The sequence below is a fragment of the Haemorhous mexicanus genome, chromosome 1, assembly GCF_027477595.1.
Source record: "Haemorhous mexicanus isolate bHaeMex1 chromosome 1, bHaeMex1.pri, whole genome shotgun sequence".
NCBI lineage: Eukaryota > Metazoa > Chordata > Aves > Passeriformes > Fringillidae > Haemorhous > Haemorhous mexicanus.
The window spans coordinates 95,050,478-95,061,962 of record NC_082341.1 but is presented as its reverse complement, the minus strand read 5'-3'; the positions used below and the strand labels follow the sequence as shown (position 1 = coordinate 95,061,962).

Below are 11,485 nucleotides of genomic sequence, written 5' to 3'. Positions count from 1 at the left end.
TACAAGCTCGGAGTTTACGTCTGCCTTATCTCCTCCAAAGGCCTTTCTTGCACCCTATCTTGCTATCAAGCTGTGAAGATCTTTACATAAAAGGCTTCATTTGGATTTCCAGCAAAACCTTCATCTTGGATAGCTCTCCATGTACCTATAAGAGATTCCAACATGCACACATATCCCGTGTCCAAGCTGTCCAGACAAGTGGTTTTGGCCTTGTGCTCCCTTTCACTGTGATTTTATTGAATTCATAACTTCATCATGAAGGGTTATTGGCCTCAAGCTTGAAAAGACTAATCAGTAGGCAGAGCCACGCCTTGTAAACAGCAAAACGTGCTGGCTGACAACCATCCCAGTTCTTAACAAAATCCCAAACATATTTTCAGGTCAATGCTCTATCCATCTGTTAGTGTTTCACTCAACGTGTTCTCTATTTTGAAACTTATGAACTTGCATTTCAATATGCATGTAAACAGAAATAATTCTAGAAAAGCATCACTGGGCTCTGATACGTTGTGAAAACGTGATCACCACCATGGGGCAACAGACGGTGTAGAAGATTCTCAGGCATGCCTGGTGAGTCCCCTGAGAACATGTGAAATCCCAAAAGGAAGGGCAGGCTGCAGATATCATACGTAGGAGCAAAAAAGAAAATATGCACTTGAGCAAAAAAGAAAATCTGCACTCAAATGGTTTTGTGGCCTTGCATGACAAGACTGCAAAGGTTTATTCATCTAATTAATCAAGACAATTCCTCTTTCATATAACTTGTTGCAAGTGAAATATTCCTAAGAGTTTGTGACTTGCTTGGTTTCTTTTTTTTTACTGCAGTATATAGACCAGACATTTCCCACACAAGCTTGATTGCTTAGATGAAATTCAAGCTGGATTCATGTGTGATTTCTTAGACGATTACTTTCCTGTCAAAAAGGCCAGTAACTTTTAAATGTAATTCTTATTTGCTTTTTGAATAAGCCACAGTAAAACCATATAGCCAAAAATGCTTTATTTGACCATTAGCCATATAACCAATATGCATAAAATGGTGGGTATATTTTTGTTCAAAACAGTTCCAAACCCCAAGAAAGCTCTACTGAAAACATTAAACAACCCTTTATTCCTATAAAAATAAAAAAGAAAAATTATACATTCAAGAGGTGTCTACACTTTTAAACAATAAATTAAACTTTGTAATATCAACATCAATTTACATTTCAAATGATTTAAAAGAAAAGTACAGCGTAGGGTACAAAATAATCTCTTTTCTTACCTTCCAAATACATCAAATACATTCTTTTATTCCTTTAATGCACTGGCACCTAAGATCTTAGAAGAAACTATAGAGTGCTACAGGAAAAAGAAAAAAAAAATTTAAAACCTCCAGCTAGAGTCCCTAAATGGATATTCTCTGCCAAGATTTTGCTGACAAAACTCTCTGAAAAAAATGCTAACTGAACTTTTATGAAAATACAAGCTTAGTGACTAGAATAGTGAAATTTTCTTCCAAACTTGCAAAAAAAACCCAAACAACTTCAGCTTTCTCAACTGTTATGCAATTTATTCCACTCCTATAAACACATTTCCATATCAGTTGTAATCAAGGTCAGTTTTAACCATTACATTATTTGTGAGACTGAATGGCAGGCAGATATTTAAAGCTTTTATAGGACTGTCCCCATTATACACCTTGTACTTCTCTATTAAGGTTACACAGTGAAGCGTGAAAACTGAAATAAATTATGTTTAGTGCTCACTGCACAGGTTACTGGAATGTAAGCACTGATACTCTTCATTTATTTTGCAAAACTGGGATTAGAAATAGATTTACATTTGAGTGCATACACTAATTCCCCACCTAATTTCTACAGACAGTAATTCAGTTCCTGCTAAACCCCAGGTTTTCAATCATGTATGCAAAGCTCTGAATTAGAAGGGCCCTGATCAGGACTAAGCCAAGTGCTGCCACACTCACCTGCTGCTTATCTGAAGCAAATGAAGCCCACTGCAATTAACTCTGCTGGGCTGAGCTTTTTGGGTTTTTGGAACGGACTGCTTTGATATCCTTGCAAACCCATGCAGATAGACCTGATCTCACTTTGAACTAGACTGCTCAAGTTAGGTAATACAAGTACAACCCCACCAAGACCAACGTAGGCTGTGGATTTACCGTGCAGGATATTTCAGTCTCTTTCCCAAAGGAAGGCAGCCCTTTTTCCTTCCTGAAGCAGGACTGCAACCAACCATGTGCAAGAAAGTTGACAAATAATGAGGCATTTGGGCTGATGATGCACTTTCTGTGCTTTAGTGGCCACACTCTGCACGCTAGCTGAGAGCCAATTTGCTTTATGACTAGGTAAGCTGCCCCCACAGATAAGGTACATCTAGCAGCTAACCTTTGCATCTTGTAAGAAAAACTAATTTTTTTTTCCTTTGACAAGGTACATTTTGTACAGAATTTGGTAAATAGTCATTCCTTACTTGAAGATTTAGATTTTTTTTTTAACTTTTTTTTTTTAAATTTTGATTTAAAGCATAAATTCTAGCTTGGTGCAAGACTACTTCTTGGTGCTTGGGAGAGCAAGCTCCAAGGACTATTTACAAAATGTTTATACTGCAAAAGGCTGATAGAAATATGATGCTACTCTGGCTTAAGTTGGTAACAGATGTTAGGTGAGGGGTTTAATAGCCCTAACAAAGCATCTTCCTCTTAAGCATGCAGGTCAACCTCAACAGGGTTGCAGGCAACCTCAACAGCAGGGCAACCCAGCCAAATTCAGGTTCCATTTATGTCTCAGGAAAAAACATCACATGAAAAAAGACAATATCATTTCTAAGAGGAAAATATTTAAGGGGGGTTTTTTAATATTACTTAAGAACACAAACCAGTAGATGAGGAAAATGTTCTACTTAAAATTATTTCCTGGTGGTTTTAACAAAAATTAAATCCCATGGCCAACAGTATGGCTCTTTACTAAAGAAATTGTTCTAAGAGAAATTATGTGTTTAAAACACAAAAGTGTTTCAAAGGAAAAAGAGTAAAAAAATAATATCTTTTCTGCCCCTACTTTATCTGTTAAAAGCATTTTCATGTTCACAATGTTTGATTTTTTTCTTTTTATATTTAAGTTAAACCCAGGTCTTATCCGCCCCAAGGAAAACATTTCTCATATGCTTTTCCATATAGCTTCATTTTGACCACTGCTAGCAGCACTGTTTAGAAAAGAGATCAGTTTGAGACTGGTCTGAACACCACACTGCCCCTTCAGCAGGTGAAAGAAAAACATCCTTTCTTAAGCAACAGTAACATCATTTTGCCTGCCTGAGACAAAGCCAGTTTCACACTTGGAGGAAACATCAAAGGGATTTTATAAGGCAAAACAATAACATTTCAAGAAACAGAACCATGTAAGCCAAGTAAACAGAAGTTAAACAGTTAACAGTAAACTGAAGTGTTTCAATAATGTCTATTAAAATAAACACTTTAATATTTTAAATACAACTTTAATGAAAGGTTAACCTGCATCTAAACCCAAAATAAAGCACAAACTAAGACTACTCTGAGCCGAGTAGTCTGCAAGCAAATGTCCCCTCTTGAGATGAATTTGTCTTTAAAAAAAAAAAAAAGACAACAGTATTTCCTGATTTCTTACAATCCATACAATTTGTTTTTTCCCATATTACTGATCCTCAACATTTGCTCTTTATATGAGTAGTAAGAATGCTACTGTCACAGTAGCATTGAGTAGCAATATAGCACAGTAGTCTGAGCTGAAAAATGGTTAAATCCATTGATATTATGTGGTATTTCTTTTGATTCGGAGAAACTTACTTTTTCTTTAGAATGACAGGCTTCATGATTGTGGATGCTACTGTTTGAAGCTTATACAGTGTTAAGTACTCTAAAACTAAATCATATTACATTAGACCTGTATACTTAAACTGTTAATGTAAACTACAGTTAAAACAGACAGCTATTTGAGATGGCTGAGCACTATCAGTGTCAGAACTTAAATGCAAGAAACCCCCATAATCAAAACATTGTTTTATATAATGAATTAATCATTCACTTGGCCTTTGAACAAAATATTTAATGAAAACTTTACCTTCTATATAGCTTCAATTAATAAATGCTTTTAACCAAGTAGACTGGTTGCAGGTTACGAATCAAAATACAAACATTCCCCAGCACATATTTCTGGAAAGGCTGAAAGAACTAAATAAACTTGCACTTAAATGCTACATTTCAGGATAGAAAAATAAAGCCATTATCAGTGAAACAACTATGTTAAAATTATAATTGACTGAGTATGAACCATGTACATCTATTTTTAACATTTATGCATTTAGCCTGACATAACAATACTGTCTACAGGGAAGAGCTTTTTTGTAAAAAAGTATCATACTATAAAGCCAATGCAAAGTTCATTATATAGTCCAGAACTAGAGAGTTCTTTTAAAATAGATATATATTTAACCAAGTACTGCATAGGAAGAAATATGAGGCAAAAAAGGAAAACAAACGCTTAAAAAACTGAGTGTATATGAAGACTTATTGCTGAATTTGTGGGTACATTTTGACTGTAATGTCAATTTAGTATCAACACCTAAAAGACAGGATATGAAAAGCAAACTCCTAGATTGCAATTTTTTTTTTTTTTTTTTTTTTTTTTTTGGTAAAACACCACCACTATTCAAGGTTTGGTTGTATTTTAATGACTTGTATTTCATACATCTGGTTACACAAAAGGCATTCATGGTTAAGGGCACTGTTTTTCTTATTTTTAACAAATAGCAAGACCTGTCCTTCTCACCTCTATCTCAGAAGTGTTCCCCTGTGAGATTTCTGAAGACACGCTGAATAGGCAGTTTAGTTACTTCCACATCAAATATAAAGCCACTAAGTTAAAATTTGTTTAATTCTGTAGAAATAAATGTTAGTGTATTTCACAGTGATGAAAACATCAAGGGTTTATTGCTCCCTCTTCATCCACCACCACCACCACACCAGACATTTTGAATACTTATTTTCATGACCATGCCAGCACAGGAAAATTCAAGGGTAAAATGTTTAAGAAGGTTATACAGAATCTTTTCTTCACAGCATCTTCTACCACTTGCCAACTGCTTGACAATTAAAAACTTTGTGATCACAAGTTTTAACTCCCACCAAAATCCCCCCAAACCGACCATTTAAATCTTTAGCTTTGTGATTTCTTAATTTTTGTGAAAACAAAAGCTGGCAGTAAGATGTGTTCATAATTATGCTCTCATTGCAAGATCAGATCTAAGGCATACTTCATTCAGTGCAAAGTCATCACAAAACAGAGAGAAGACAAAACCCCTTCAATTCTCCCATATGGACCCAACAGGTACATGTGCAAAACCCAGCAAGACTGAAATAAAGATGGACACAATATACAAGATACTTGTGTAGTTAATATTTCCTCCTAGGTGTTAAAAAAAAACAAAACCCAAACAAAAAACTTACAGAGATTACTATTTATATAGCTTTGAGCATTCGCTCTGCGGCCAGCAATTTCAAACAAGTTATTAAAATCCAAGTGCTCCCCAATAGTATTACCAAACCCATCCAAGTTTACCAAAACAAGAGCAGCATTTGTTGTCACAATATGACAGTCATCCTCTAAATGCACACACACGAACCCAAGTCAAGCCTATACCATGTATCTTGAGACTGGAGTTATACAAGAAATACATTTACAGTGCTTTGGGAGGTACATATTAAATATGAAGATACATAAATAGCAATTGGAATATAGGAATAACCTTGAACACAAAGAAATAATGAGTACTTCCACGAAAGACAGGGATGTCACAAACATGCTCTAAATATTTTCTTACAATTTATTTTCTTGCCTCTTTTCACTTCTTGACAAACTATTAAATGCAAGTCATACCAGCTGGAAGGGATGACTCTGGGCAGGGGACTGGGCAAGGGACCTGGGCAGGGGAATACTTAAAAAAATAAAAGAGATGTTTTAACAGACAGGCACACATGTAACAAAGCTTCCCAAGTAATATGTGCACATCCACTACCATTGTACATTTGGAGTCACTGACTGATTAAGCTACCTGATGCAATTTAGCAAGATAAGAGTGAACCAGTCTTTTGGTTTTCAATCTATGCCCAATCAAGCAAGATGACAAGGATCCAAAATATTACAGAAAACTCCAGTCAAAGTGAAATTTGGAATGCACTATGTAAAGATGAGCACAAACCTATTCACCATTCAACCTAACAAAGCCAAGAAGGTTTCCATGTTGCCAACTACTCTGCACATCTCAATTAAAACTCTTTTGATCAATAACCAGTAACCAGACATCCTCTTCAGCTACAGCTAAAAATGTAATCTTGGAGAAAGGATCAAGCCTGAAAAAGACAAGTCAGCAATTTAGCTCATCCTACATGCACTTTCTAGTTACCTCTTGAAGGAAAAAAACATAGTCTTCCAGTAACATGAGAGATGCATATTGTACAGCTGTGATAGTTTCTATAATGAAACTCCAGCTATAAATGATAATATCCATAATACAAACCATAATTCTAAAATACATTTGAATATGTGTGTGCATATATACCTCTCTGAAAAAAAAAATTATCTAATTTTCTCTTTTATACATATAAACATCTGGCTAATATGCCTCATAAAAATTTTTCCCTATTTAGGACTAATTTTTTAAATAACAGAGTTTTAAACAGTCCCTTAGAATATTTTTAAGCACTATTAAAAATTAATAACTATCTCAGGTTAATCAAAAAGCACACACAAAATAATTTAAGTTTATACAAATGTGGTTATACTGTTCAGAAAGTCCAATTCTCCCATCTGAAATGAAATATAGACCAGTGTACCTTAGGGTGAATTATTCATCAAAGTACAAATTCATTCTTTCTTCCCATGTAAATCTTCAGGTGAATTTAACTGCATTTCTGATTAAGCAAGAAACACAGTAAATCTGGAGAACTCTTGCAAAAGGGAGTCGTGTTTCACTGGATAAGAGCGCTTTGCTGGAGGGCAGCAAGTCAATATTTTATCACCATCTGAACACTAGCAACACCTGTGCCCTTGTAAGCTTCACACCTTGAAATAGCAGCAACATATTTGATGGGTTCAGTAGTACTTTTTCTTCCAGTATTGGATTAGACTACTTTGCATATACAGTAAGTCAAAAGTCTAGTACTTGTGTGCAACATTAATCCACATTCACAACTGAGAACTCATAAATACACATGGAAACAAACATGACAGAGAATTAAACCTCATTTTAAGTTAAAATATTTTCAGTACACATATAGAAACAGCAGTGAAAACTATAAAGGAGATGGACAGCAGAAACAGAAGAAAAGGGGTGCAATGATTAAAACTGTAAGAAGTAGGTCACTGTCAAAAGGGCAAGTTGCAACTAAAATTGATCAACAGAAGATGTAGACTGTACCATCTGCATAAATGCCTAACTGCAGCATTATTTTCACATCACATACAGTAGATGTGATTTCTAAGCAGCATATTATAACAGCTGGCATACTCACTAATAGATTTACGGTAACTGAATACTAAATTTCTCCAGCTCAGTGTACAGTAGTTATGCATTAGCCTTTAAAGCTCTTCGTCAGCCTTTTAGTCAAGGTTACAGTTCCATGGATATTTAGTATCCCAATAAGAAAATTACAAATATTCACCTTCAATGAGCTTTCATATGGTACAAATATATTAAATACCTTATTAAGATGAATCATTTCAATAATAGTTTTCCTTTTGCTATTTCAAAGGAAACACAAGGAACTTTGTAACTTCCAAAGTAAAAGGTGTTTTAAGGCAGTAAAAGATGTGTGTTAAGGTTTCCATGATTGTTTATGGTTGTCTATGTGAATAAAGCATATTACACACAATTGCTGTCATATATTTATCTATGTGACTTTGTTATACTGTACATGATTTAGCAATCTTCTTGAGAAATTTAAAGTGCCACAGTTCAAATGTGCTCATCTGTCTTTACACGGGCTTCTAGTCCATTCTAGTTGCTTTCAGAAACAAGCCCTTGCTTTACTTAAAGAGCAGGCTTTTTAGGGAAAAAAAAAATCATCCTTCACTGCTGTGCTAACTGGAATCCAGTGGTCGAACCAATCCTTCTTTGTAAACACGAAGAATAGCTTCACAAACAAATTTGTATTGACTCTGTGGAGGAAAGAAAACACAAACATTTATGGATGTTCAGTGAAACTGCTGATTAGACAGTATTATTGAATAGGACTAACAGTTCCACAGCTTCCTTTTTTCCTGAGCAATGACAGGAGAGGATCTACAAGGATGGGAGGAGAAAATCCTACTCCTCTGTCTGTGTTCATGGTAAACAAAGCTGACATTTACTCTTCCTTGAAGGACATGCATTAAAAAATCACACACCAAGGAAAATATAGTTCTCCAAACTAAAATAATATGTGCTTAATTGTCAGGGAAAAGGAATTATTTGTGAAAACTATGCATGACTTTTGACTAAATTTAATTTGATATTTACCTTCTTTATACACCTCATCTATTTTAAGGGGGGTTTGGTAGTTATCTGATTATTATGAGTATTCTGAACTTGCCAATCCTGCAGTTACATATTTCTGGGCACACTGAAAGTTGACATATAGGATCTATAGGTGCAACTACCTAACTGAAACCCTTATTTTTTTTCCCCCAAGCAACCTACAGTATTGCAGACAGAGTCACTTTATTTTAAAATTTTGATCAGACCATATATCTCCTTTTGTAACAGAAGGGGATCAAAACCTTTCAAATTAATATTTTTGAAAAGCAGCAGCCACATTAATTCTTCCCTCACTCAACATTTTGATCTCAATTAGATCTAAAAGTCTTCACAAATTAGACCTTCTTTTCTGCATTATACTATTACAAAGACTAGCTATTCCACGACCTTGTAATGTAACTGTTTGTTAAAAACAATTAGCCTGTAAGCCTCTTCCTAAAAAGTGATACAAGGAGACCTTATCAATAGGACTAGTGCAGAACTAAAAATCCAGGTAGGCTAAAGAAATTTTTTTGACTAACACAATCCTGAGAACACAAGATGATTGAAATTTGAAAAAACTTGCAAAGATCAAAGCATCCTCACTTCTTCTGTGAAACTACTATTGTCAAAACCCCCAAATGAACCTTTTTCTCCAAAGTTTCATGACATATATTCAGAGAAGCAAAGCTTCCCATTTTTCATATCCTCTTTTTCCATCTTTAAAATGTTCTCCCAGCTGCTCTTGTATTGTCAGCTCCCATCAACTCTTCTGAAGCATCTGGAAACATTCTCCCACCATCTCCCAAAGGGCAGGGCTAAAACCCTTGGACTGTGAAGGACCTTAGGTTGCCTCTATATACCAGCAGTTCAGAATGTTATTCTTGTCCATAACATAACACAATGCATTTTCTTTTCAAGTACAGAAAAATTTAAAGGAAAACAGGAAAGTAGAAATGAGTTTTCTGCATCTCGATTTTCCTGGCTTTTCTTTCAACCTTTCAGTCAATTATTCCCACCTTCAATATCACTTGGTTCTTATTTCTTAATTACCTTGACTTGTCTCTTCACTGTTATTGTCATTTCCATATTTCTACTGCCTGAACAAGCCAGGTGTGGTATTTAGCTCTCTGTTCAATACTTCTGTTAACTTGTGATATTGAGTTACTGAACAAATAAAAGAATGAGCACTTCAGCACTGCTCCCTCTTCCTCTGACTCCTCTGACTACTTGTTTTCTTTGCTCTTATCTGTTGGATGTATTCTTACTGCTCACTCAGCTAGTAGCTACTTCTGTTATGTACATCCTAATGTATTCTGCATTGCTCACATACCTAATTTCTCTTTGTTGGTTAATCTTTTTTTTTTTTTTCCTCAATGAAAGGCCATAGAGTTACACCAACTTTGTTATAGATTCATCATTTTGGTTGAATGATGAATTTGCTTTTTTCTGCTGCTCACGGTAACAAAATTGCTGGTCTTTGAGAAGCTACAGCTTCCACATGTTTAACAACAGACACTAAACTGACCAGGTAATAGCTCTGATCAGTTAATTCTTTTAAAGTGTGCACTGTCACAACATGTATCTGGCAAATCATATCACCTTAGAATTGGAGTCCCCACAGGGCAGCTAAACATGCTCTAGGCAAGGCTATTAAAACTGAACAATCCCTTTATTACAACTGAAGAATCTCAGAGAGCTTCTCCCAGACACACTAAGCAGGATCTCAAATTTGAGCAGTGAGGCTAGCTGGAACACAGGCATGGGAATGGGATAAAGCACCCAGGATAGATTGAAATATTAACACACAGCTCTCTGGTATTCTGTTTTCTCACAGTTGAGTGCTTGCTTCTGTGTCTCATTTGCAGCACAGAATGCCAATTTTGCTCACTGGCTTTTCACAACGCTATCTGATGTCTTCAGAAATAACAAGCAAATTTAGTTTCACAGTATTGCTGCTACAGATCATCCCTTTCCTGATTGTGCTGACAACAAACTGTGTAACCCAGTAAGCAAAGTAAAGAATCCTATTTTAGATATTCTTTTTACACACTGGGAGTCTGACTGTAGTTGTATTTATTACTATTCCCTGTATTCTTCAGTTATGTCAAAGCGTGGAGTGAAAGGACAATTCTGGCTGATTTCTGTTGTAATAAAAGGGATTCAATCCTCTGGCAAGCTGAAGTTTACCTCAGGTTTTTACATCTGATTCTCAAGAAGAAGACCACTTCTAGAATGTTGAAGCTTGAACTTGTTTAGGTAATTTTAGAAACTGAGGGGTATAGACAGGTGCAACTCCAGAAGTTAACACTCAGCTTCCTTAAACTTGAAGCTAGTATTCTTCATCTCGTGACCACCTTTGTCACCAGCTCAGCTTCCACTTCAGCAAGGAACAGGCAGGGCACCCTTCAAACAACTTCCTTTCAACCACACATTCCCGACCCTCTTCCAGAGGGTGCGCTCCTGCTGCAATGAACACGAGTCCCAGCAGCATGCACGGACAAGCTCTGCTCACTGGGCACTCTAATGGTACACAGGCAGCTGCAGATCCTGACACTTTTATGCCCTTTGATGAGCCAAGATTTCCCCCACATCTAGTCATAATGCTAATTCTGCAGTCATTAACCTGTTAATGAATATAATTTGTCCTTTTTAAGTTAACTTTTTTTGTGATCAAATGGATTTGACTTCTATGCATTTCAGGCGTTTTATTTGTAAGATGAGACAGAAATGCCCAGTTTAATTGTTGGCTTTCCGTGTCTAAACCCCCTTACTTTCATTTCTCATAGGGCATTTAGCTCTCCAAGATAACCCACACTCAGAATTATTTTCATCCAGCCTCTCCTAAAGAAAGAGCAATCTCTCATCCTTCATCCATCTCTAATGTCAATATGTTCATTTCCAAAGCTGAGAAAAAAAAAATGGCTCTCACGAACTCAAGTTGTCTCACTTTCAT

The 11,485-nt window shown here is 35.9% G+C and overlaps 1 protein-coding gene across 4 annotated transcripts in view; it reads right to left on the bottom strand.

Annotated features, from left to right (window-relative positions):
* Window positions 1-1,531: 1,531 nt before the first annotated feature.
* The window catches only part of PTPN3 (protein tyrosine phosphatase non-receptor type 3), a 161,558-nt gene continuing 151,604 nt past the window's right edge, over window positions 1,532-11,485 (bottom strand). For all 4 annotated transcript variants that reach the window (XM_059856658.1, XM_059856649.1, XM_059856668.1 and 1 more), the window contains exon 27: window positions 1,532-8,192. In XM_059856658.1, coding sequence (XP_059712641.1) covers window positions 8,115-8,192 — 78 coding nt within the window. In that variant the 3' untranslated portion in view covers window positions 1,532-8,114. The remainder of the gene's footprint in view (window positions 8,193-11,485) is intronic.